Source organism: Camelina sativa, chromosome 13 (genome assembly GCF_000633955.1).
Source record: "Camelina sativa cultivar DH55 chromosome 13, Cs, whole genome shotgun sequence".
In the NCBI taxonomy this organism is placed as follows: domain Eukaryota; kingdom Viridiplantae; phylum Streptophyta; class Magnoliopsida; order Brassicales; family Brassicaceae; genus Camelina; species Camelina sativa.
This window is the reverse complement of record NC_025697.1, coordinates 6,000,535-6,025,172: the sequence shown is the minus strand read 5'-3', so window position 1 is coordinate 6,025,172 and position 24,638 is coordinate 6,000,535. Positions and strand designations below refer to the sequence as shown.

At 37.8% G+C, this 24,638-nt stretch overlaps 9 protein-coding genes and 1 long non-coding RNA gene across 14 annotated transcripts; 6 read left to right on the top strand and 4 right to left on the bottom strand.

Annotated features, from left to right (window-relative positions):
• On the bottom strand, positions 60-2,219 carry LOC104735433 (zinc finger protein 511). 2 transcript variants are annotated; one of them, XM_010455227.2, is made up of 4 exons: positions 2,007-2,219; positions 1,463-1,527; positions 826-1,027; positions 60-665 (listed from the first exon to the last, which is right to left on the bottom strand). In XM_010455227.2, the coding sequence occupies exons 1-4, from the start codon at positions 2,139-2,141 to the stop codon at positions 270-272; spliced, it is 798 nt and encodes a 265-aa protein (XP_010453529.1). In that variant the 5' UTR covers positions 2,142-2,219; the 3' UTR covers positions 60-269. The 2 variants fall into 2 exon arrangements, with proteins under 2 accessions (XP_010453529.1, XP_010453530.1); XM_010455228.2 differs by having other exon boundaries at positions 826-1,024.
• Positions 3,411-5,010, top strand: LOC104735431 (peroxidase 55). Its single transcript, XM_010455225.2, has 3 exons — positions 3,411-3,806; positions 3,922-4,113; positions 4,189-5,010. Exons 1-3 carry the CDS (start codon positions 3,462-3,464, stop codon positions 4,762-4,764), a joined length of 1,113 nt encoding a protein of 370 aa, XP_010453527.1. The 5' UTR covers positions 3,411-3,461; the 3' UTR covers positions 4,765-5,010.
• LOC104735432 (protein NUCLEAR FUSION DEFECTIVE 4) lies at positions 4,903-7,564 on the bottom strand. Its single transcript, XM_010455226.1, has 3 exons — positions 7,063-7,564; positions 5,729-6,660; positions 4,903-5,642 (listed from the first exon to the last, which is right to left on the bottom strand). Exons 1-3 carry the CDS (start codon positions 7,399-7,401, stop codon positions 5,174-5,176), a joined length of 1,740 nt encoding a protein of 579 aa, XP_010453528.1. The 5' UTR covers positions 7,402-7,564; the 3' UTR covers positions 4,903-5,173.
• Positions 10,170-10,762, top strand: LOC104735430. The gene has a single exon (XM_010455223.2). The coding sequence runs from the start codon at positions 10,382-10,384 to the stop codon at positions 10,592-10,594; it is 213 nt and encodes a 70-aa protein (XP_010453525.1). The 5' UTR covers positions 10,170-10,381; the 3' UTR covers positions 10,595-10,762.
• LOC104735429 lies at positions 11,540-12,628 on the top strand. The gene is made up of 2 exons (XM_010455222.2): positions 11,540-11,819; positions 12,348-12,628. The coding sequence occupies exons 1-2, from the start codon at positions 11,665-11,667 to the stop codon at positions 12,421-12,423; spliced, it is 231 nt and encodes a 76-aa protein (XP_010453524.1). The 5' UTR covers positions 11,540-11,664; the 3' UTR covers positions 12,424-12,628.
• Positions 12,804-15,529, top strand: LOC104735425 (ABC transporter I family member 11, chloroplastic). Its single transcript, XM_010455219.2, has 11 exons — positions 12,804-12,988; positions 13,096-13,156; positions 13,259-13,338; positions 13,410-13,461; positions 13,537-13,670; positions 13,794-13,908; positions 14,002-14,088; positions 14,173-14,221; positions 14,458-14,542; positions 14,785-14,897; positions 15,332-15,529. The coding sequence occupies exons 1-10, from the start codon at positions 12,894-12,896 to the stop codon at positions 14,861-14,863; spliced, it is 837 nt and encodes a 278-aa protein (XP_010453521.1). The 5' UTR covers positions 12,804-12,893; the 3' UTR covers positions 14,864-14,897; positions 15,332-15,529.
• On the bottom strand, positions 15,146-17,368 carry LOC104735426 (protein LAZY 1). Of its 2 annotated transcripts, XM_010455221.2 has the most exons (5): positions 17,279-17,367; positions 17,141-17,207; positions 15,982-16,736; positions 15,544-15,769; positions 15,146-15,345 (listed from the first exon to the last, which is right to left on the bottom strand). In XM_010455221.2, the coding sequence occupies exons 1-5, from the start codon at positions 17,282-17,284 to the stop codon at positions 15,326-15,328; spliced, it is 1,074 nt and encodes a 357-aa protein (XP_010453523.1). In that variant the 5' UTR covers positions 17,285-17,367; the 3' UTR covers positions 15,146-15,325. The 2 variants fall into 2 exon arrangements, with proteins under 2 accessions (XP_010453523.1, XP_010453522.1); XM_010455220.2 differs by having other exon boundaries at positions 15,146-15,769; positions 17,279-17,368.
• LOC104735428 lies at positions 16,503-18,146 on the top strand. Of its 3 annotated transcripts, XR_002034938.1 has the most exons (5): positions 16,503-16,743; positions 16,829-16,986; positions 17,070-17,226; positions 17,417-17,588; positions 17,781-18,146. It is a non-coding gene; the product is annotated as an uncharacterized LOC104735428 (long non-coding RNA). The 3 variants fall into 3 exon arrangements; XR_002034936.1 differs by having other exon boundaries at positions 17,417-18,146; XR_002034937.1 differs by having other exon boundaries at positions 17,406-18,146.
• Positions 18,162-22,035, top strand: LOC104735424 (pentatricopeptide repeat-containing protein At5g14080). Its single transcript, XM_010455217.2, has 3 exons — positions 18,162-18,587; positions 18,879-21,481; positions 21,581-22,035. Exons 2-3 carry the CDS (start codon positions 19,828-19,830, stop codon positions 21,829-21,831), a joined length of 1,905 nt encoding a protein of 634 aa, XP_010453519.1. The 5' UTR covers positions 18,162-18,587; positions 18,879-19,827; the 3' UTR covers positions 21,832-22,035.
• Positions 22,542-23,214, bottom strand: LOC104735423 (glutaredoxin-C8-like). Its single transcript, XM_010455216.1, has one exon. The coding sequence runs from the start codon at positions 23,152-23,154 to the stop codon at positions 22,735-22,737; it is 420 nt and encodes a 139-aa protein (XP_010453518.1). The 5' UTR covers positions 23,155-23,214; the 3' UTR covers positions 22,542-22,734.

Below are 24,638 nucleotides of genomic sequence, written 5' to 3'. Positions count from 1 at the left end.
GGAAACGGGACGCAGTCCTAATTAATCACATCACGTGGTTTTTTTTTTTTAATTAATAATTCGGCACCAAATAAAAGAGTCCTGCTCTATATAAATTACTTAAAAGGACCGGTTTAGCCTTTAGATCGTGTGTTACTCGAGTGATTCGTCAAAACAATGTGATAAATTTTTCTTCAACATCTTACCGCAGACTAGGGAGTAGGAACTATAAGATCATGACTAATTCATTGGCCCTGGTGGCACGCAGACTAGGAACTATAAGACCATGACTAATTCGTAGGCCCTGGTGCAGAAGAATATTCGGTCCGTTTCTCCCTATGAACAGACCGTGGAACAAAGGTCAGCCCACGACCATGGCGTCGACCGAAGCTGACATTTGAAGGAGTTGTGTCTGCGGTGGTTAGCGTGGACAGTGCTGAGACAAGACCGTCAACGCTGGCTTTGTCTTCTACTTCCTTAGCATCTGAAGAAGCTTCTTCTTTGTCTTCTTTGTGTTTCAGCTTTGATACATGTTGCCTCTGAAGTTTCTCTCTTCGCTTCTTTGAGAGTTGGGTCCTCTTGAAGAACTCGAATGTTGTTGGGAACTTGTGTTTGTCAACTAAGTGTCGATGCCGGGCTTTGTAGGTCTTGAACTTCAATCCACACCCTTCCACAAGGCACTCGTACTGCGTAAATATGTTCATGAGAGAAGAAATAAGGACGATCACAGGTGAAGTTTAAAGATATCCATGTAAAACAATGACAGGAGCGGTATCACAGTTAGAGCACTGCCTCAAAACGGCACTTAATAGTTGCACAAAGAGATAAAGAGTATATAGTGCATACCATGTCATAACCCCGAGCAACTTTAGCTTGAAAAAAAGAGTCGTGTGCTTCGGATATGTGGATACTTAGCAAGCGAGAAGTAGGGTAGACCCTTGAGCATACTGAACAAGACGCCGTGTGTCGTGCATTATAGTGATCTTCAAAATGGTCCAAAGATTTCAGGCGCTCAGGGCAGCCAGCAATGGGACACGAGATTCTTCTGCTGCAAAAAAAGTGAAGCTCGTGACCATCAACGGAGACTTGTGGAGTGTGGACAAAAGTTGGAATTGAAACTAGATCAGTGACACACGATATAGTCATTGCTATTACTAGTTGCCACTTAAAAAATGTTGATATCGAAAGAGAACTACTTACATAACAATTCATGGCCATTTGGTTACTATATATTACCAACAATCAGATGTAGGATAACTGACACCAAACCAGAGTCACCAAGAAAAGAAAAGAAAAAGTCTGTTCAGATTATTAGCTGCAGTATACACATCAAGGAACCAATGTAAAAACAAACATTCAACTCCCGCAAGCAATAATCTAAATCTGCAAATTATAACCATTGCCATAGTTGATTAAATCTTGTACATTTACTAACAGAAAAACAAACAAAAATCCCATCCGTGAAGAAGGATAAAACATATACCTGCTTTCAGTTTCCACAATTATCTGAAGATGGTTGATTTCATCTTCTGTTAAGTCCAATGCCACCTGTCAATCAAATCCTCCTTAGGACTCTAAAAACTCTTACTAGTATTGTAGGATGACAGACAATGATTGGTCAAAAAAACATCATACAATTCCATGGATATCAAACCAGAACAAGAATGAATCAATCGTTTTAATCCAAAATTGACAAGCTAGACCTAATCAGAACACCAAAAAAAAAAACTTCCAAGTTTAGACCGTTATTACAGAACAACCAAATAGATCGAAACCGAATCAAGTATCATCACTACGGAGATGAATTCCACACCAAAAAAAAAAAAAACGTTTCGAGAGACAACGAAATAAACAATTCGACCTTTCGATTTGGGCAAAGCTAATGCCATAATATCATCGTTAACTTAATTTAGCTCGCAAGGACAAGAAAAATAAAAATCGAAATTGATCTGTGAAGAGTAATTCCATAAGAAGAGCATTACATACATAAGATTTCGACCGATTCAGATTCCAGAAGAAGTAAGTACCTGTTTAGCTAGTAGTTCACGCTCGACGTTTCCAGATGCAAAGAAGGGCGAATCCGGAGGAAATCTTCGCCGGATTGGATTCCATACCGGAAATGCTAACTCCCCCACCGTGTCTACCGCCATACCCATAGCCATCGCCTCTCCACAAAGCAGAACAACAAAATTCAAATAAAATTCGTTTTCTTCGTCTCACAAACATGAAATAAAAACAAGCATCTAACTACTGAATATTTTCCTCCGCTCCGGTTTACTAACTGGATCCTTTCTGGACTATATTATCATGTCCACTTTTCATTAGGCCCAACTTAGGCCCATATACAAGAAACATGAATTAATTTGTTTCTAAAATAAATAAGAGTTGGGGAAAAAGAAAAAGGAAAAATCTCTTGTCACTCACAGTTTACACGAGTCATGATGACTCATTGCCTCTTGATACGGATCCTTCATCATATATACTACGAATCAATTTTTTTACTAGAGGTTAATTTAGATTAATTTGTCCAATGCAACGAGTTTCCGGTGATAATTAAAAACATTAATTCTATAGATCAAAGTTAAGCTGTCAAAAAAAAAAATTGGTTATGCTCTTGTAGTTTGGGGACGTGTGCTCATAAAATTTATACAATATATTCTTCACCTACAATGAGCTTATAAATAGTTTTATTATATTTGTGGTTGAAATTGAAATGAGCATAACAGAGAGATCATCTTGACTTACACCACGCTATCATTATTATTATTATTTTTTTGGTAGAAAATAACACTTTAACCTAAACAGCAATATGAATAATTGTTAAAGTTTCTATTATAATAAGAAAGAGAACTAGTGCGGTGATATGGTAGATTAAAAAAATAAATTATCATATTTATCATACCAAAAGAAAGCTGTGTCGGAAGAAACCAAATTTGGATATATTAAATGTTTATTTTGAATATCGGCTTCAATGTTTAGAACCGTTGAGCTAAAGTTGATGAACTAAATTAGAACAGGTACTCCGATCCGCTGAATTCAAGGATCAGTCAAAATCATTAACATATTAGGGGTCGACAAAGACTTCTTTTCAAACTCATACTTTGAATTTATTTTATCCATTTTTTGTTTAACGACAATGTATTAGTTAGCTATACTTTATACGTTTCATCAAGACAATTTGGTTTTAAAATCTCTTAGAAACGTTTCCATGCAGATGACCTGACCTAATGAAGTTTGTTAGAATGTCACTGTCAGTAAAACCCTCTAACTCAAGAAATTTTAATTCTGGCATTCACCTTCTCGCTCAAGTAAAAGGTGAGAATATCCTAGTTGTAAAACTTCTGGCATTCACCTGTGAATGTGACTAGATATTTTAATCATCAAAAACTCAATAAACATTTTTTTTTCTGTTACGTTTATTCATTGACAAAAAACTAAAAACACATTTATACTGTAAGACTATATCCAGCGGCCATAAATTAATGCGGTGGCATATCAGAGGGTCGAAAAAGATTGGTGAGGTCCTATATATTCAAGAGACGACTGTATTAAGAGAAGAGTTTAATAAGAAACAAAAGACAAAACCTATCAATATGGATACTCGTAGTCGCAGTGACGATGCAAAAAGAAACATGATAATGATGTGGGGGATGTTGCTCTTTTACATGGTGGCCGAGTCGGGTGCTCAACTGTCGGAGAATTACTACTCCTCCACATGCCCCAACGTGGAGCGCATCGTTCAGCAGGCGGTTACTACAAAATTTCAACAAACTTTCACGACGGCTCCGGCAACATTACGGATGTTCTTCCACGACTGTTTTGTCGAAGTATGTAGAAAACGTTAATAGATCTACAAAGTTGTATTATGTTGTTTGGGGGTTTTTTTTTTTTGTTTTTCTCTTTTCTAAGTTGTGAATATAATTTGGTTTGTTTTTTTTGTAGGGATGTGATGCGTCTGTGTTGATAGCATCTGAGAATGGAGACGCAGAGAAGGACGCGCCTGACAATAAATCTCTCGCCGGAGACGGATTCGACACTGTGATTAAGGCTAAAACCGCTGTAGAAGCTTTATGTCCAGGTGTTGTGTCATGTGCCGATATTTTGGCTCTCGCCGCTAGAGACGTCGTCGTCCTCGTAAGTCCACGCTCCGCCACTGACTTTCATTTAATTAGCCATGTGTCAACATTATTAACTATGCTACATTGGCAGGCTGGAGGGCCAGGGTTTAAGGTGGAGCTAGGAAGACGAGACGGGCTCGTCTCCAAGGCGTCTAGAGTGACCGGGAAGTTACCTGAACCAGGGCTTGACGTGAGAGGTTTAGTCGAGAACTTCGCTAGCAACGGGCTTTCACTTACCGATATGATTGCTCTCTCAGGCGCACACACCATTGGTTTCTCTCACTGCAACCGTTTCGCCAACCGTCTCTACAACTTCTCGGCATTTATGCCCCTGGACCCTACGCTCGACCCTGCCTACGCACAGCAGCTGATGCAAACTTGCCGTCGTGCTGGCTGGGACCCAGACCAAGTCGCAGACATTGACCTAACCACCGGACGTGTCTTCGACAATCTATACTACCAGAACCTCGTGGCTCGGAAAGGCCTTTTCACCTCCGATCAAGTTCTGTTCAACGATCTCTCGTCTCAGTCTACAGTAATGAGGTTTGCTAACAACGCTGGAGAATTCTACGCCGCTTTTACTTCTGCTATGAGGAATCTTGGCCGCGTTGGTGTTAAGGTTGGAAACCAAGGAGAGATTCGAAGGGACTGCTCTGCTTTTAACTAGCTTTTATCGAACGAATGTTCAAAACATAAAACATATAAATTCTGAAGCTATTGATTTTAAGCTTTTGCTACATTAAAATGTCATCATAATCCACAATGGAACTATCTTAAATTGTAATGGTTGAGCTATTTCTCAAGATTAATCAGATCCCAAACATTATTTGAAACTGAAATTTATTTTATACATGAGGAGTGTCTACAGATCTTTGCGTAGATGTTGCCGCGGATATGAATACAAAAAAAAAAACGTACAAATCAAATACAAAATTGACAATAACGACAACAAAATTGATACAGAAACCCCAAAAAAAAAAATCGACACAGAGACGAAAACTTCTGTACCGGAGAATCGAAAACAAAAACCAAAGAATAAGAAGCTGAGCACGATCACATATGATAGGGAACATATCTTAGGTACGGGTCTTGCCATAGAGGTGAGTGTAAACGGACTTGGTACGACGCACAAGAATCATACTCAAGATGCAAGCGATGATGCAGAATCCAGACATTATGAGTGACGTCAAGTAGAAACAGATAGAACCATTGCATCTAAGGGCGTCATTTGGATCAAACACGGATCCTTGTGCTTGCCGTTCTGCTTCCCGGTCATAGATGCTACTCGCAATCATACCCGAGAACACCAGGGATCCAGCCGGGTTTGCCAGTGTCAGGAAATTGTATAAAGCTCCAAACTTCTTCAAACCAAAGAGCTCAGAGGCAGTAGCTGGGACAATAGCCCAGTGGGCACCATAGCCGAGTCCAATCAACAACGTGCCAATGTACATCGCTCCGGGCCATCCGTACGCAAAGAAGATGTGTCCTACTGACATTACTAGCTGAGCCAAAGCCATTGCTACCGGCCTTGGATACGCGTAGTCCCTGCACATCGTTCAAATCAAGATCAGAACAGAGCACAAAGAGAAGATATGTAATCCACATATCATAGGCTTTCTAAGATATCAAACCTGACAACGAGCTCGGAGAAGTAACCACCGCCGACGCGTCCAAGGAAGTTCCAAATGCTAATCATAGAGACAAGCACGTGAGTGTTATCATAACCAAGAGACTGACTCATCTGACCAAGATTGTCAATTACTGTCAAACCCGAACCAGAACCGAGCAGCAGGGAGACGAATATGAGCCAGAAGTCGGCCTTTACCAGTGCCTGCGTTAGAGTAAAATCTTCTCCTCTGTGAGGCCCTCTCCGTCTCTTCACCCTAACCGCCCCCTCTGCAGCTGCCTGCATTAGCTGTGCTTGCAAATGCGCAATTCTCTTATGTCTCTCTGAGGCAGGAAGCAAATCTACATCCTTTGGCTTCTCATCTTCCACTTCACTCAAGATTAGATCAGGTGTCTGCAGCCCTGGTTCTTGGTCATCCCGTTTTGGGACAAGAGGTTCTTCGATTGTGTCGTTAGGCTCATTCGTCTCTGTGAAGAAACTTGTCATGATTGGAACCAAGATTGGAACAACAAGAATGACAAACAACACAATGGTGAACACAGTGATGATGTTGTGACTAACGACGACAACATCTTGAATAAGCATAACTGCCATGAGATAGACAGCGAGCAGAAGGCAGACACCGTAGATGAAAGTAAAGCTAGCTCCATCGGTGGGACGGATCTGCTTGTGACCACCAACGGGTCTGATTAAGAACATGAGGGAAACACCGACAACCGCAGGCGTAACAGCGACCATGAGAATGAGATTAGCCGGGTTAGATGAGTGGATCACTGTATATATCTGAGACATGATCGCGCCACCTAGTCCAGCAAACCCTTTGAGAATACCCACCACTGGACCTCGGCTCTTAGGGAAGTTCTGAACACCAGAGACTAATGTTCCAGTATTGAAGTAGGTTTCACCATTGTTCCCAATGAATATGAGAATACACATCTGAAAACAAAGAGAATTAAATCATTCAAAAAAGGGTTGTATCAGCATAGAACTGAACATACTAAGCCTATGATCAAGTTGGAACCAGCCAATCGACTACATCATCAACAGAAATGCTAACAAATTCTCCAGAAGCAGAACCTTTTTCAACAAAAACAGAACAAGAGATGAAGAGAAAAAAAAAAGAGAGGAATCTGTAATAAAATTGACAGCGACGTATTAGTAACCTAACAACCTTAAAAGCAAAAACAGTTTCAGAGATTCGAAATAGAAAGTCTCCAATTTTTTTATTTAGCTCAGTACCCAAAAACTTTCGCCCACAGATGAATCTGAAGGGGCCACATGCAGTTTCTTTAATCGATGGAGAAATCAAAGAATGGAAGAAAGAATCAAATAACTCACAGCCCATAAAGGAAGAACCGGGGCTCGACCGGTGACGATAAGCCAAACCCAACCGTAACCGAAGAGGTTCTGAACAGCTCCGACAAGAAGAGCGGCCCAGAGAGGCAAGATCTCAGAGAGAGTACCGGCAATGAAGCCGACACTATCACCGAGATCTTTAGCGACTCCAAGTCTGGAAAGCTCCTTCTGGTTATAGTTTAAGGAGCTTTTGATGACCGGAGAAATGCTTCCGAACAAATAACCCATGCCAGCACAAGACTGTATCCACATGGCAGCCACGAACACGAGCCATCTGTTGTTTATGAAAGACACAAACTTTTCTCGCGTGGTCGACGCCATTTAGAATATTTCTTTCTGGGTTTCCTTCTTTTCTTATCTCCACCACCGGGAGAATCCGGGAAAGATTCGGATCAGAGGACGACGATCGGCGAAATATGTCGTCTTTGGGAAAGAAAGAAAAAACAACTTTTTTTTCTTTCTTTTAATTTCTTCTTTTTGAATATTCGTCTGTCTGTCTTTGACACGATTTTATCCTTTTTATGGTCTTTTAATTGAAAAAGACAAAACTGGCCTTTGGAAACCAAATCAGTAAAATAGTTATTACAAAGGCGTGATTACTGTTTAATCTGTTTAAATTATGATAACTGTTAATTTATACATATGAATATATGATTCTTATAACTTACTAGTGGATTTCATTAAGGAAAAACGTGTACAAATTGAAGAACAAAATAATAATAATAATAATAATAATAATAATAATGTGGAAAAAAAAATGATCGATAATAGTATGTTTCATAATATATGATGTTTTAAAAGTTTTTGTTTGTTTTATAACATAAAATGTTTTCAATTTTTGAAGCAACTTTTAGATTAATTATATATTTTTGATTATTTATTTGATGTAGTTTTAATTATTTCTGATTAGTTAAAAATTTTAAAAGTAAACATTTTTTATTATGCGTGTTTTAGCTAAAATATCTTATATTTTAAAACAGAGTGAATACTAATGAATGGTTAAATGTAGGATTTGTTGTTACACCACTCGTTGGTCACTCTTCTTCTTCAATGTTCTGTGTACTTCTGTTTATGTGCGTGACGTCCATTTTTTTTTCTTTAATCGTGTGCCGGCACGCTTGAGTCTTCTAATTAAGAGCATGGGCATTGGTCCGTCCTTCGTCCGTCCTACATAATTAAAAGGATTAATTTAAATTAAAGTCATAGAAAAATGAAAGATACGTTCCTACAAACGGAACATTTTTTATGCGTCTCTCATAACACGTGTTTTTCTGTAATAGGTTGTTGTTTTATGGGTAAGGTGAGAGAAAAAAAACTCGATGTATCGTTTCAATTTTTCTCTCGAACTCTCTCTCTTCACTCTCTCTATATGGCGACGGCTATTTTTTTTGCAAAGGGCGATCGTTAACAAATAATGTACTACACTATCTTCATTATATTATTTTCTCTAAAGATGATATAAATATGCCGCCAAAAAAAAGAAGAAGAAGATATATAAATATACAAATGCAAGTGTGATTAGCATAATTACGAAAACTAGAATAATATATATAGCCCGACTAAAACACACGTTAATCTTATTAGTAGATGTGGAATAGTCTAGTATTTACCAACTATAATATACATGCACGTACGTTGAGTTGGCTAAAAGAAATTATACAAAAAAGTCTAACCATGAGTGAATGCCTCCCAAACTAAAGTAATAACGTCATTTGATCTTGTTATTGTTCGTACCGATTGAATGAAATCTTACCACAACTAATTATTTCTTCGGACGGAATTTCGAGAACGTTATGAAACGAGATACATGTGAGAAAATATGAAAATAAATATCTTCATATTAGAATCAATATAACCATATATTTTCTGGTCTGGATATATTGTCACTTCTAATATTTCATAAGATACAATTAGCTGTATTTTGTAAAGGGACACATATACTCACTAAAAGAAGAGAATCCAATTAAAAGAATACAACTGTTTTCATTTGCTATGTTTTATGGTAGTGTGAGTGGTGTCATTATCAATCTAAAGATCATGAAGTATCAACTACCCGTTCTAAGTTTATTTTCCGTTATCATTAATTCAGAGAGCCTTACTTTATAATCGATGTGTGATGGGTGCACCGTGACCTGTCAGGCTGTCATTAGATAGGTTTAATCTTGGTTTGTAATAATAATACTATAACTTTTAATAATACACAACTTGCAAGCATGTCTTTTTTTTTGGCCAGTAGCTCTAATTAGATGAACGCAAGTTACACAACTTGCATGCATGTCTGATGTCTTCTTTGCAACAGAGCATAAGACACTGTTTTACTTTTTGGCATTAAATCCAGTGATGAATATGGTTGGTTTGTTTGGTTATATGTTTTTTCTTTATCTATTATTTTCGGTTATACGTTTTCTTATCAAGGATCGCGTTTGGATATCAACGATAGGGTGAAGAGTCGTTTTCCCTTGTCTTTTTATTTGAGAAAAATATATACAAATATTTTATAGTAGACCAACATGCTATTCAATATATTAAAAAAATCGCGTTCTTACCCAAAAAAAAAAAAAAGAATCGCCTCAATAAATAAAAAGAAATAGAACTCATGCGTTTTAATTATATAATAAATAAAGATGTGATCTTTATTTAAAATAAAATAAAAATTGAAGATGTGTGAGCGGCTTGACTCGGATATGGATAAGGTCTAAAAATTATATGGACAACAATTGATTTTATCACCTTTGTTTTTGGCACATAACGTCGCCTCCTAATTATTCGATCAGCTGCTAATATAAACTTATCAATTTGATGTTGTCTTCAAATAAGTCAGGAGTAACCACTATTTCTTACAAATATTAAGTTACTAGGCCTTTATTGAATTACTTAATTACTACTGAACTCAAAATAAAGACATACTCGCAAAGGCCATGGCTCTTCTAGCCAAATGAAAAAAATAAAAGGCAAGTGTCTCTTATAACAAAAAAAACAAGAGACAGACCACATGTTTGTGAGACAAGAATCAGATTCTTAGCATACCCAACAATCAATACATAGTATGTCGTTATTATAATAAATAATTATGACACAATCGAGTAGCTGCAGAGAATAGTTCTTTCCTTCACCATGCAAACTTCGTAATTTCCTCCGTTTCAAGCCACTGTTTCATTAAGATTTTCCATGTTAATCCAAGCATTCTATAAATTAAGATACATACATCTGTGCATCAAAATGTACAACTATACCTAAATCCTATACCAAACTCGTAGATTGTATACTTTTATCAACTAGCTGATTGATTCTTTACATTGATATGGCGTTGAATTGGGGACCAGTCTTAATGTCGGTGATTCTGTTCATCGTATTGACGCCCGGAGTATTGTTTCAATTTCCGGGGAAGACCAAAGTGGTTGAGTTTGGCGGTTTTCAGACAAGCGGTGGAGCCATTGTCATTCACACTCTCATCTTCTTTGCCTGCATCACTGTCTCCCTTATCGCTCTTCATATCCACATCTACGCTGCCTAATTAATTTGTCATAACATTAAGGCATCGTCTTGTCCCTCTCGCCAGCTGCATCGTCATTAATCTTTTCCTTGTCTTTTTGTTATTGTGTTTTGATAAGCTTTGGTTTATGATTTCCATTTTAAGTACCTGTACTGGAATTACAATGAATCCTTTTTCTTGATTGTGGTTTTACTTCTTTTTAAAATAATTAATTATATCATTTATTATATATGAACCGTCGTTGTTAAAGAAGCATGCATTCGTAGACGATATATATGGGATATTCCTATTTCTAAAATTGTAATGTAAGAATATCAATTATCGACGTACACATGTATGTATTTTATGGTCTTAAAACTTTTGACGGATGCATACAAAACATAATCTAATTAGCTAGTTGTGGTTATAATTAAATAAATAGAATCGCTCTTTAGATGAATCCCATATATGAACAAGAAGAAATTAGTTTCACCAAACGTGAAGCAACCCCTAAAACAATGTTAACAAGACACATAAGATCAAGTATATGTAATAATTAGAGATTCTGTATTGACTTTACTATTGATGATAGAGTTGCTAATGAAAACAACATGTACACACACATATATATATATATATATATATGTTGATATATATATCTTCTAGTATGAGATAAGATAATCATTTAATTAATATCTCTCGACTCAAACTTGCACTCAATCATAACAACCGGAGCTATCATCACGTCAAATGAAGTATACAGCTTCATCTTGTTTAATACATAGTTTCTTTTAACTAAGAGAGACTATTTTCACCGATCGTGATGTCTAATTAAATTAAGTCTGAAACTCGATGGAGATCGGTTTAAAGAAAGAAAATGTTGTGGAGCTAAATGGGCTTTTAATATACCTAAAAAGAGTCTATATATGCATAACAAAGGCCCATAAAAAAAAAACTGTTTACAGTGAACTCACGCACGACGAACGAATCATCAGCCTTGGCTGCTTCTCCAAGTAAAAAAAAAAAAAAACCTTAAGCCCTCTTTAAAAAAAATCCCTAGCGTTCCAACAAGAAGCAGAGCAATTTGAGTTTACGGATCTTTAATCGGAAGAATGGGTTTGACGAATTTCATAGCGACGGTGGTTGGAGTTGGCGCCGTGGTGTTGTTATTGAAGGGCGACGTCAAGCAAACTGCCACCGTCGTAAGGCGTAACGTCAAGCACATCCGCCACTGGCTCGAAGAAGAATCCTCTGCCGCCTCCAAGTCGTAAGTCCTCTCTCTCTCTCTCTCTCTCTCTCTCTCTCTCTCTCTCTCTCTCTCTCTCTCTCTCTTGATTCCTTATGATTTCTGTTTTGCGAAGGTTTGTTATGTTGGTTTGGGGTTTGTGATTTCGTAAACCGGTTCACTCTCTCATTTTCGATTTTGAGCACGGTGAGCTTAGTGGATTTCATTTGCAGCTGCTAGTAACTAGTAACGAGCTAGTCCGTTAGATGTCAATATAAGCAAATTGGTTCTCTTTGATTGAATTTGTATCCAAGTATCATCCTTTATACAAAATGAAATCTTGTGGATACTGTAAAGATACTTGTTGTGATCATCGGTTGTTTAAGTTCTAGGATCATCTGAGATTTTGTAACTTGAGTAAAACATAAAAAGATTGATTATCTATGATGGCAGTGGTTTGGGTAGGCATAACTGTGTGATTGAGCAATGTTGGTATTAGTGATAGATCTATAGCTTCACAAAGCAAAGTCCTCTGTGTGTGTGTACTAATGAGTTTGATGTGGATTTCAGGGCAGCTGAGGCCGTAAAACCAAAGGAAATAGAGACAAAGATTCCGAAGAAGGACATTCCAAAAGAGAAGGATTAAGTGTGCCACTATATATACAAATACTACCAAGAGTCTTCTTATGTTACGAGTCGGATTTGCGACTTCGGTTTCAACACTGTTGTCTACTTAACTGGTTTTTAGCTGAGGGTTTTATGTTTTAAAAGGGTTTTTGTATCGATCTCAACTCTTAACGTTTAAATCATTCTTGAAAGCTAAACACAATAATTATACTCCAGCTCTGTCTTTTCAGTGTTCTTTTGCAATTGCAGCATATTGCACACTCCTACTTCCCGCTGTAGAGTGTAGACATAACATTCAGCTCTTGAACCGGGTGATCAAACAATAGAGATCATTAAAAAGGAAAACAAAATAGCTTTAAATAGCCCATGAAAGGCCCAATTTTGGTTTTACTATCATCCGGGGGATTTCGAATAGGTATTTTGGTTTCTCCGTAGATTTCAACTTCCTTAATTCGAGAAATTGGCGAAGGGATCATACAGCTGCTGACAATGGCAGTGTCGACGTTTTCGAGCCCAGCATATATCTCCGGCATCGCTGAACCACCAGCATCAGTCTCCTCCGTCGCAATTGGCTGGAAGCAACCGTACGCCACTTCGCCATGACCGCCACAATCATTTAAATTCTTCTCCTACTCTTCATCGCTGCTACTTGATAGCTCACATCGTTAAAGTGTTTTTGTATCTGCTACAGATTGAAAATTCGGAGGATGAAGAAGCCTCGGTTAATCTCTTGCGATTATTCTTGCATCGAGGTGGGATTTCAAATTTCGTCACTCACTCATTCTAATGTGTTAAGCTATCTTTGATTGATTTGGTTGGTGATAATGCCTTATCTTGTTTGTATTTTTTTCAAGGTTAGGGATGTCTGCTACCGTCCTCCTGGAACAGAGTTGAATATTTTGAATGGAGTTAATTTTTCTCTGCGCGAGAAAAGGTAGGTTCTCCGTTGCCTAAATAAGCCTAATAAAAGAATTTTGTTGTTCCTCAATTCCCTTTTTTTTGCAGCTTTGGCTTGATTTTTGGGAAGAGTGGGAGCGGCAAAACTACCCTTTTGCAGGTATCATACATAATTTTCACGTTTGAGTTGTAGTCTTAGCAGCTACTGAGTTTTATATCGTCTTCTCTTCTGCAGCTTCTTGCTGGACTAAACAAACCAACATCAGGTTCCATTTGTATCCAAAGATATGGGGATGATGGCCAGCCAAAGGCGGATTCCGAGTTGCTGCCCACTGAAAAAGTGGGCATTGTTTTCCAGTTTCCAGAGAGGTATTACTCATTATTATTATCATCTTTTGTTCTACCGTATCAGACTATATCAGGTTTGATGCTGCTTGTTTTATTTGACAAGAAAATATTGATGTGGCTTTTTTTTATTTTGGTTGCGGTCAGATTCTTTGTAGCAGATAATGTGCTTGATGAAATTACTTTTGGTTGGCCAAGGCAAAAAGGTAGTTTGCAGTTAAAGGAGCATTTGACTTCGAATCTCCAGAGAGCATTTAATTGGGTATCTCACTCTTCCTACTACTAGTTCGGACAATGGTTATATTTGTGGTCTAGCGATCTCGTCTCATAGTTGCTTTCTTTTTTAATTTGTTAGGTTGGATTGGACAGCATCCCACTTGATAAAGATCCCCAGTTACTAAGTGGAGGCTACAAGCGTAGGCTTGCACTAGCTATTCAGTTGGTGAGAACTAAGAATTTTTGACGTGTTCCAAACTATGACCTGTTCCAAACTGTGACCTGTTCTAAATAGTCTTGCCTTTTGTAGGTCCAAACTCCAGATTTATTGATACTGGACGAGCCTCTCGCTGGTCTTGGTATAATTTTGCATCCTGCTTCTTCTAATTCTTGGGTTTGCGTAGATTTTTTTTCTTCCTATTCTGTTGTAGCGGCAGGTTCTTGATGTCCTTGTCTCTCTGAGTTTTCTGCATCTCGTTTCTTACAGAATATGTTTTTTTGCTTTGTCGTTCTCTCTGCATATGCTCTGCATTTTCTTTTCTTTTTTTGCATGAAAATCATGAAGGTTTCATCATTGATTTTGGTCTGCAAACAGATTGGAAAGCACGTGCAGATGTTGCAAAGCTCTTGAAGCACCTTAAGAAGGAACTGACCTTACTTGTTGTAAGTCATGACCTAAGGTATGCTCATTTTTTGTATCTAATCGCTTCTACGTTTGTGATTTTCTACTGTTTCTTTCCCTTCATGAAAAGGTATGAAAATTGAATCAGTGCCTCTTCTGCGCAATTAGCTGTTCGGAATTTTATTGTATAGTCCTAATTTCACTCAGTTTGATCTCTCATAAGAGTCATGAATTCAATGTCTCCCTTTAACATTGACTACTAGTGTTCCTCTCTCGCTTTTTGTATGAACCTTGCTGAAGAGAGTTAGCAGCCTTGGTCGACCAGTCATGGAGAATGGACACAGGTGGTCTTCTTCTTGCAGAACGTCCACCACTTTAGTTCAATGTTCCCTATTGCGGAAGGTCTACACCAGGTTTGGCTCGAATGCTAGTTTTTTTTGGTTATTGTTGCAAGATAATGATATAGGCTTTTACCCCGGCATAGGTTTATTAATGCATAAAAATTTAAGATAGCCGCTTGTCCTTTATGGTGGATTGTCTATGTAAGTTCTTTTGTGGCTTTATCAGTTGAGAGAGAAATAACGTGTCTCTCTTCTGAAGTTGAAACATAATTGGATTTGAATCTATGCGTGCATTCTCTTAGTTTTAGTACTCCAAACAATATATATGAGATATCGTGCTATAACACCCAGTAACATTTATTATTACATAGAGGGGAGTAGTAAACGTTCCCAGTAAGTTTGAACACATTTTCCTTAATCATACCACACAATTCACACATGCATAAAGTGACATAATACACTCACACTTCTTAATTTACGTAGTTCTTCTGATCTCTTTCCTACAGCTCCAACACGAAGTCTGCAAAGCAATTATGGATTATTAGCTGGTTCGGCTACAACCAGAACACTTGTGAATGTCTAAATGTCAATGTATCAAAAAAATTGTTTTTCTAATAGCTATCCTAAATATGTGTGAAAACTTAGAATCATATTCTTCCTTGGAGATAGATGGGATTATGCAAACAATTCTACTAGTTGCATGTGATGGTGCACTTACAGTCTTCATCTGTTTTGATCCAGTGTTCTCCGTTTTTAGCTGAGCGAGAACTTCTCACCTCATACTGGATACATCTTTTACTTGCCTCATGACAGGGGTTCACCTTCTCGAACGTTAAGTCAATAGAATTTCCTTTGCTGTTTTTTGGATTTTCCATGCTGCTGTATGTTTCGCTTTCCATTATGGAGTCTTCTGGATGTACTTTCTTATGGAAAACTTGTACCATCTGCACTCCTCACATGGAATTCAAGTTTGTTAGGAATAACTTTCCATTGGTGCATTTATAGCTAATTCTGCAAATTTATAGAAAAGCTCTAGAAAATGCTATCAAAGTAAGAATAAATCATCTAAAGTTTGGTGTATAATTCAAGATGTGGTATGTAGTATGCATGCGTTTTAGATTATAAGTTTTGAAAAATCAGAGCAGACAAAGCCAACCTTTTGGAACTTCTTCTTTGGGGAATCCACTTCAGTTTTACCACTGACAGAGCTCCTTGAGGACGGGTGTATCTTTTTCAGTACCTTCTTCACAAGATGCTTTGCGGACTTGTGAGCTGAACTGGTTTGCTTCTTTTTCTTCCCATATGTGTTTTCTGAGTGTTTATCTTGCCCTTCTGTTATTTGAAACAGTTCACCAAGTGATGCCCTTTCCTTCTTTCCTGCAATCTTTGTTTCTGGGAATTCGTTTAGAGAGCCAAAAAGATATTCTTGGAGTGGGAACTTCATTGGCTGATTATCTTCTTCAGCATCTAGTCCCTCAATGGCCTCAATGGTGGATGCAATAGTGTTAGTGTCGCTGTTTCTTCCTGATGGTTGGTGGTGTCCTTCTTTAGCTTCAGCCTCAAGGAACTTCTCCAATTCATTGCTAATGAGCTTCAAATCATTCTCAGTCACATCGGCATTATCTAATGCTGGGTCCTCAAATGACATGCCAAATGTCGGTGTTGCTGGTTCATCATGAAGTGTTTCTCCACCAAGGGTTCCAATGGCTAGAAATCCATCAAAGAAGTCACTGTTTCTCTCATCCTTGAGGTGTTCTTCTATATTTTCCATGGGTCCTGCGAAGGAGCTTTCCTGGAACAGATTGACTTGTTTTCTGAATCCAGTATTGTATCTGGAGCCAGCACATGCTGCGGGGTAAACATCTTGGCTATCAAGGGATGGATGAGATGAAAGGATGGAATAGCTGTTACCTGAAATGTAATTCTTTGTTTTTTAGAAAAGTATGAACATGGAAAATATGCTTTGCTTAGGAAATAGGGAAACTGTGTTGTTGTTGCAACAGGCACGTGGGTGCATGACATTTACTGGATGATACTTGCTTGGGAGAGATCTACTTTGGCTGCTAACACTCGCAAATTGAGTAGGTGGGATTTTTATTCAGCTAGCTGACTCCAATCACAATGCTTTGAACACGAGTGCATGATCCTAGTCTTTAATCAGGTCAGCAGTTTATTTTTCTAGAAATGAATGTTAAAGTAGTGAGATAATTACTCGCCCCTGAAATGCTTGCTTAATTCTCCTAGGATTCAAATACGCTTCCTATTTGTACATATTTGACAAGAAACGAAGCATCCGAGAAGTACAGTAGTATTACCAGTTGTAGAATCTTTCAATGGTTCTTTGCTATTCTCGCGGAACTTATGATGCATCCAGCCCCAAAACTGCCAGAAAATAAGCTTTGTAAGTGTTAGCTACAAGTTAGTTAACTTTTTTTTGTAGATATGGACCATACCTTCATTTTTGTGCTTGAGTTGCCACACGATACTAGAGAATGAAATGACTTTTATAGAGAACCATGATTGCTTGAAAGCTCTTGATGTAGCAGTGAATTGGTTGCAACAGTATCTCACGCCTTTTAGCTTGATGACAGTGGTGACCAACACCAAGAAAGCTACAAAATTTTGGTTGGCCGTTCTCTATCAAGATCACATCAAGATCAAGTTGGAGGGCCATTACAGATGAGCCCCTACTGTTGTGGTTACATGACGCGCAAATTCATCGGTGGAGTAGCTATCCTTAATTACAATCATCAATCATCTCAGGTATTACTATTTTATCGTGATTTGAGTTTCAATATTGGAAAGTTTCGTGATTTTATGTGGCGTTCATGAGCCATTAATACTAAATTTACAAGTCATTTGCAAATAAAGTATACATAAATAGTGGCTGCAAAATCAACTTTTGCTATTGCTTTTTTTCGTGTAGAACTTGATTTTTGATATCCCTTCCTGCAGTGATATGGTCGATCCATATCTTGTATGCTAGAAAAAAGTATGCATTCGGTTGAAATCTGGATATATAGCCAGCGTGACTGGTTGGTACAAACTCATTCTGTATTTGGTTAGAAAACTTGTGTTAACTTTGTTGCTGCTTTGCATAAAGATTAATTTTATTTTATTTGAAACAACATGTATGCTGGCTCTTGCTCACTTGGAGTGATTGAGGAAGGCATTATGTTGTAATAATTTTCAAATATAGAGAGTACTGCATTGTTGATCTTGCTGTCTCCGACAAGAAGAAAATGCATTTGGATTGATGACCATCCTGCAGAAAAGTAAAGAAAGAGTACTTTTTCGAGGAAGCATATGGGAGCTCCGTGACAAAATNCCTGCAGTGATATGGTCGATCCATATCTTGTATGCTAGAAAAAAGTATGCATTCGGTTGAAATCTGGATATATAGCCAGCGTGACTGGTTGGTACAAACTCATTCTGTATTTGGTTAGAAAACTTGTGTTAACTTTGTTGCTGCTTTGCATAAAGATTAATTTTATTTTATTTGAAACAACATGTATGCTGGCTCTTGCTCACTTGGAGTGATTGAGGAAGGCATTATGTTGTAATAATTTTCAAATATAGAGAGTACTGCATTGTTGATCTTGCTGTCTCCGACAAGAAGAAAATGCATTTGGATTGATGACCATCCTGCAGAAAAGTAAAGAAAGAGTACTTTTTCGAGGAAGCATATGGGAGCTCCGTGACAAAATAAGGAAGACTTTGGGGCTAGTTGATTCAGACAAGTGAAGCTGTCCACGACATCAGGTACTGTTGTTTGCTTCAGTGTTTTTTTTTTAATATTACAACTCGTAATGATATAAGTTTCTTCACCTCTATTATTAATCATCCTAAACCGGCCTTTTCCATAGCAGTAGAAGCACATATAGTTTTGTTTTGGTAAATCAAGTAGGAACTTGTTAGCGGTAATAAGGATTGGATGAACCTAGCCATCTGTGAGAAACAACATAGACAATGCAGATTAGAATGGTTTGAACAAATATGAAAAGATGATGATAAAGCAAATGGGTTGATGATATGGGGATTTACAATTTACAGGGAAGCATCTTGGAATGAAACAAAGGAACAAACAGAAGTAGGTAATATGGGTATGGGACCAAGTACACACACTTTTGTGCTTGATTTAAACAAACTTACAAATGCTAAATTTTGCAATTTGGAGTCACTTCCATTGTTCCCACTCCATTATCTTATATTTCTTAGAATGTGATCGAGTTATGTCAAATTCACGTGGAGACTTGATAAGTCGATGACATATCTTCCTTTCCTGTTCCTCAATCATATCTTCTTCTTTCGGTATCATATCCAACTTTTTCACTTTCCTTATTGTATCTGAAGTCTATTATTCCCAAGTAGACACAATAGTTTGATTTTTCTTAAACCATTAAGTATATTTTTCCTTCTCTCTTACAGGCTTTAATCTAATGGGTCCCTAACCTTAGTCACTTTAGGGATAGAGATTATGAATCCGATTTTCTTTTCTGGTCGCCAATTATTAATCTGATTTACCTGATCTTAACCGACCATGCCACAATAACTAATATGAAGCTGTTTTTTTTTATCCTCAATTTTTTTTTTTCTTTTGGTTCTTAAAATAAAACCAAAATTGTATCAAACATCAAACCTAATCTAGAAGTAGTTCCATTTAGGTTAATAATATTTTTATATTTTGCGGTGGTTGCTATGCCCATGTCATTTTCTTCTAGAAACTAATAATTTTTCTTCTAGATAGAAAATCACATGTGAATAATTTAAATGAGAAACATTGTGAGTGTTTTGTCAGATATTAGCAGATACTTTGATGGGCCAAAAATGGATAGTAAATTACGGATGCAAAGTTGTAATGGCCCATTCGGCTAAACCAATGAAACAGGTTCACCGGTTTCATGCTTCTTCCTCTTAACTTGTCACTGACCTGAAATGATGACGTCAGGTTCTCGGCGGGACTTTAATTAACCGTTTATTTTTATTTTTAAGGACTCCGACCATGAGCCCTGCGGCGGAGCTTGCGGTGAGGATCGGCCGTGAGCTTCTGAAGGTTTCCGGAAGCTCTCGATCAGCTCGGGTATGGAGTCCATCGGTTGAACAGAGTCTTCACGGTCTCGGCTTTCGCAACTCGATAAGTCCTTCGCTTGTGGCTCGAGTCATTGACCCGTTTCTCCTAAACCACCATTCCCTCGCTCTCGGTTTCTTCAATTGGGCTGCTCAGCAACCAGGTTACTCTCACGATTCACTCTCTTACCACTCTATCTTCAAGTCTCTTTCGCTTTCTCGTCAGTTCTCCGCTATGGACGCTCTCTTTAAACAAGTCAAATCGCACAAAATCGTTCTCGATTCTTCCGTGTATCGCTCCCTCATCGATGCGCTTGTGTTGGGTAAGAAAGCTCAAAACGCGTTCTGGGTTTTAGAAGAAGCTCTTTCCACGGGTCGGGAGATTCATCCCGATGTTTGTAATCGTCTTTTAGCTGCTTTGACTTCTGATGAGTGTTATGATTATGCTCAGAAACTGTTTGTTAAAATGCGTCAAAGAGGTATTTCTTTGAATACTGTTGGTTTCGGCGTGTATATAGGAAAGTTTTGTAGAAGTTCTGAAACGGATCAGATCTTGAGATTGGTTGATGAGGTTAAAAAGGCTGCTAACTCGAACATCAATGGCTCGATCATTGCACTGTTGATTCTCAATGGTCTTTGCAAATCGTCACGAGAGATAGACGCTTTCTATATATTGGAAGAGCTGAGGAATAGAGATTGCAAACCTGATTTTATGGCTTATAGAATCATAGCTGAAGCATTTGTAGTCACTGGAAATCTTTATGAGAGACAGGTCGTGCTAAAGAAGAAGAGAAAGCTCGGAGTGGCACCTAGGAGCAGCGATTACAGAGCTTTCATATTGGCTTTGATTTCAGCTAAACGATTAACAGAGGCTAAGGAAGTGGCTGATGTGATTGTGAGTGGGAATTTCCCCATTGATAATGATGTCTTAGACTCTTTAATCGGATCAGTCTCTACAGTGGATCAAGATTCTGCTGTTGATTTCTTGAATTTTATGGTGAGTACAGGGAAATTGCCTGCGATTCGGACTCTGAGCAAGTTGAGTAAGAATCTTTGCAGGCACGACAAGAGTGACCATCTGGTAAAGGTTTCTGAGGTTTTGTCAAGCAAAGGTTATTTCTCAGAGGTTGAGAGTTACAGTCTGATGATATCGTTCTTGTGCAAGGCCGGGAGAGTCAGGGAAGGTTACAATGCTCTGCATGAAATGAAAAAGAAAGGGCTTGAACCAGACGTGTCACTCTATAACGCCCTCATTGAAGCTTGTTGTAGTGCGGAAATGATCCGTCCAGCGAAGAAACTGTGGGATGAGATGTTTGTGGAGGGATGCAGAATGAATCTGACGACGTATAATGTACTTATTAGGAAATTGTCAGAGGAAGGCGAGGCAGAGGAGTCTTTGAGGCTGTTTCAGAAGATGCTTGAGAAAGGGATTGAACCAGATGAAACAATCTATACGTCACTCATTGAAGTCCTATGCAAAGAGACAAAACTTGAAGCTGCTTTGGAAGTCTATAGAAAGTGTAGGGTGAGGGATAAAACAGTTGTAACAAAAGTGTTAAACGCATTTGTCTTAATTCTATGCAGCAACGGTGAGAGAACAAAATATGTCTTCTAGTTGTTTTATTGCATTAAGTCAAAGTTTCTGGCTGATTCTTTTGGTCTCTGTGTGTGTGTGTGTGTTTGTGTAGGCCAATTTGGCGAGGCATCGCAGCTGCTGTGCGCTCGAGAGCACTTGGAACACACAACGGCACATGTCGTGTTGCTGAAATGTGTGGCGGATGCGAAAGAGGTTGAGATCGGAATCAGACATATGAAATGGATCAAAGAGGTGTCACCATCTCTCGTTAGCACCATTTGTTCTGACCTGTTGGCGTCATTCTGTTTAACAACTGATCCTGATTCCATTCTTCCGTTTATTCGAGCAATTGAACACACATAATTATGTCAATCAGTAGTAGGCTATATAGGCTTTTTAGCAATTAGATTCCCCAAACCAAATTGTATTTTTCCCTTTATTCTGTGTAGGTCCTATGAAAACATGTAGGCTGTGACCGAGAGATCTCCCTCTGGGTGACTTATACGTTACAAGTCGTTTATTGTCTACGTAAGAATTTATTCTAATGAATAATTTTTCTTAACGGTATATGCCATTTTAGCTTCCTTTTTTTCTTTTCTTTTCACGATGAGCTATTGAGGTATTAAAATTGTGTTAAATTAACCTTTCTAATCTCAGAATACTACTGTATGTGACCTTTGTGTTATTGTATATTCCATTTTTTTACTTGGCAAAATTAAATTAGCAAACAAAATTATACAAATCGTAGCTGTAAAAATCATCAGTGGGTGACGTTATAGGATGAGCGATGTACGGGCTCGTCTTGACGCAACGGTCGGGTCAAAATCACGGATTATTGTTTGTGGATGTCCACGTAATCTTGAAGTGGGGGACCCCCCAGAGGCGATTATTTTCCCACACAGTTAACAGTTATAACGGTTAAGATTTTAGGTCATGAAATAAAAACCTCGTTGTTCTTTTCTTAATTTTTGACAAAATAATTTCTATTTTGTTGAAAATTGACCATTTATTTTTCGAAAATCAACTGACGAGAATCGTAAAATTAGAGATGAGAAACAAAGCTAATTTGAGAATTTAGTAAACACATTTATATATTAGTGTGATTAAGATAGACAAAGAGCTTAAGCTTAAAACAAACGCACCACTCTTCTCTCTCACTGTCACTAATTCATCATTAGAATTAACCTAAGGTTTTTTTTTGTCCTCAAACACCAAAGAAAGTAAAGAAAAAAAGGAAAGGTTGGATCGGAGGATGATGGGATGGCGTCAGAGCCAGAGAGCGCCAGCATTTTTGAGAAGAGGGACGAGTGAGCCATTGATATGTGAAGCCATCACTCTCTCCATTGATCCTACCATCTTCCCTCCGATGAACACAACCGGTAGTGCCCCCGGAGTAGCAGCGCCACCGCTAGAGCAGCCTAGGAGGCGAAGGAGAGCACAGTGGATCTCAGCGCCGTAAGGGTGGAGGTCAAGCTCGTGGACGACGGGGCTGACTCCCATTCCACGGAAGAGACGCTTGATAGCGTGGCACATGCAGCACGTGCTCATGCTGAATATAACCACCGCATTCTCTGCCGCCATCGACTCTATCTTCGCCAGTGTCTCTGACGGAAACACATTCATCATGTTGTTCACCTTACCGTTGTTGTAGGACACCGCCCCTCGTGTTTCTGTTTGGTATTGCATTTTTTGTGTTCTTAAGACAGAACGAAGAGGAGAGAGTGAGAATGAGAGAGAGAGAATGTGTTTATGAGTTGGTTGAGGGGGGAGAGGGAGAGGCATGCATACTATTTATACAAGGCGAAGTTCTAAATTAATTGGTAGTTTTATTTTATTTAAATGATGATAGCAAAGTTATTGATGTGATAGACATGGTTTGTATAGCTAGCTTGGTTATGATAGGATGATATTTTTAAAGAGATATTTAATATTCTTAGAAAAATTTACAACAATATAGAAGTTAGAATAATTAAATTTCAGTTACATATAGGTAAGTAGAATATTAAGGGAATTGTTGGTAATGGATATATATCCTTCTTGTCGACTTTTTCTGTAGTAATATCTTACACAGTTACACTAGCTATAGCTAGGTTTGTCTGCAAAATTGGTCCAATATAAGCAAAATATAAATGGTCCAATATGCATATATAAAAAATGTATAAATGGTCCAATATATATGTATATTCTATGGAGACGCGCCGAATAATAAATTTGATGCTGCCAACATTATGTGAGCAAGTCGTAACGCAGAGATGAGGTCGAATGTTTGGATATGGCCGGTGGTTTGCCATTATATTCCATAATTTACTTTATGCTAAAAATCCTCTAATCGATCTCTATAAACAAGCTACTTATAAAATCATTATCAAATATGATCATAAAAGGAGTGGAATATATATATTTTTGGGATTGTTATCCAATTAGCATCTCACATCTATAAACATATATATGCGTAGTAGATATACAAGTTGGAATATTTTTTTTGGTAATCAAGATCGAATTTTTCGTAAACATATTATTCTTAGCCCATAATGGGATATTTATAGAAAATTGGCTAATTAGTGTTTTATAAAAATAGAATAAAGTAGTCATAAATATTCTTGGAATGAACTTTTAAAAGAGATAGAGTTGCCACCATCGTACTTGCTAATGCTACCATCAGAAATATGTCAATGTTCTTGATGCAAGGAAAATTTTACAAGTTGGCATGTGTTCTTGCCAATGCTATAGCATCTTTTTTCATTATATAGGATTATTAAAACGTTACAAGTCCCTGTTAGGTAAAACTGTTAAAATCCATATATAGTGTGGATTGTTTGTAGATAAATTAAGCAAAAGGCTGAAAAAGGAAGAAGTTGAATTTTCACAAAGTTGGTCACATGCTTTTTAGGCTTTCATGCATGCTTCTGCCTTTTGTTTCTTCTTATCTGCAAACTTGCCTTCTTGTTTCTCATGTTTGACCAACCCCTCCCCAAAAAAAAAAACCAAAAAAAAATAAAGGTAAAACAAAATATTATCGTTGTCAGCACAAAACAACTTTGTTATGAAATTTAAAGTTCACCTCACCTCATCTTTTCATAGATTATATATGAAGAAAATCCCCTAAATTATTTATGTTTTACATCTATTTGATAACATTTCTGTGAATTTATTTTTTGAATTAAAAATAA

Bases quoted from the DNA above. Each gene is read 5' to 3' on its own strand.
- LOC104735433 (XM_010455227.2), bottom strand. From the start codon at position 2,141: ATGGCTATGGGTATGGCGGTAGACACGGTGGGGGAGTTAGCATTTCCG. The intron at 1,528-2,006 runs GTACTTACTTCT...TTTGATTGACAG, and splicing joins GTGAACTACTAGCTAAACAG to GTGGCATTGGACTTAACAGA. The intron at 666-825 runs GTATGCACTATA...ATATTTACGCAG, and splicing joins TTGCTCGGGGTTATGACATG to TACGAGTGCCTTGTGGAAGG.
- LOC104735431 (XM_010455225.2), top strand. From the start codon at position 3,462: ATGCGGTGGCATATCAGAGGGTCGAAAAAGATTGGTGAGGTCCTATAT. The intron at 3,807-3,921 runs GTATGTAGAAAA...TTTTTTTTGTAG, and splicing joins TCCACGACTGTTTTGTCGAA to GGATGTGATGCGTCTGTGTT. The intron at 4,114-4,188 runs GTAAGTCCACGC...CTACATTGGCAG, and splicing joins CTAGAGACGTCGTCGTCCTC to GCTGGAGGGCCAGGGTTTAA.
- LOC104735432 (XM_010455226.1), bottom strand. From the start codon at position 7,401: ATGGCGTCGACCACGCGAGAAAAGTTTGTGTCTTTCATAAACAACAGA. The intron at 6,661-7,062 runs GTGAGTTATTTG...CTTTGTTTTCAG, and splicing joins CGGTTCTTCCTTTATGGGCT to ATGTGTATTCTCATATTCAT. The intron at 5,643-5,728 runs GTTTGATATCTT...AACGATGTGCAG, and splicing joins TTCTCCGAGCTCGTTGTCAG to GGACTACGCGTATCCAAGGC.
- LOC104735430 (XM_010455223.2), top strand. From the start codon at position 10,382: ATGGCGTTGAATTGGGGACCAGTCTTAATGTCGGTGATTCTGTTCATC.
- LOC104735429 (XM_010455222.2), top strand. From the start codon at position 11,665: ATGGGTTTGACGAATTTCATAGCGACGGTGGTTGGAGTTGGCGCCGTG. The intron at 11,820-12,347 runs GTAAGTCCTCTC...TGTGGATTTCAG, and splicing joins TCCTCTGCCGCCTCCAAGTC to GGCAGCTGAGGCCGTAAAAC.
- LOC104735425 (XM_010455219.2), top strand. From the start codon at position 12,894: ATGGCAGTGTCGACGTTTTCGAGCCCAGCATATATCTCCGGCATCGCT. The intron at 13,339-13,409 runs GTAGGTTCTCCG...TTTTTTTTGCAG, and splicing joins TTTTCTCTGCGCGAGAAAAG to CTTTGGCTTGATTTTTGGGA. The intron at 13,671-13,793 runs GTATTACTCATT...GGTTGCGGTCAG, and splicing joins GTTTTCCAGTTTCCAGAGAG to ATTCTTTGTAGCAGATAATG.
- LOC104735426 (XM_010455220.2), bottom strand. The intron at 16,737-17,140 runs GTAATACTACTG...ATTACATTTCAG, and splicing joins ATTGAAAGATTCTACAACTG to GTAACAGCTATTCCATCCTT. The intron at 15,770-15,981 runs GTTGGCTTTGTC...TGAGGAGTGCAG, and splicing joins CAAAGAAGAAGTTCCAAAAG to ATGGTACAAGTTTTCCATAA.
- LOC104735424 (XM_010455217.2), top strand. From the start codon at position 19,828: ATGAGCCCTGCGGCGGAGCTTGCGGTGAGGATCGGCCGTGAGCTTCTG. The intron at 21,482-21,580 runs GTGAGAGAACAA...GTGTTTGTGTAG, and splicing joins CTTAATTCTATGCAGCAACG to GCCAATTTGGCGAGGCATCG.
- LOC104735423 (XM_010455216.1), bottom strand. From the start codon at position 23,154: ATGCAATACCAAACAGAAACACGAGGGGCGGTGTCCTACAACAACGGT.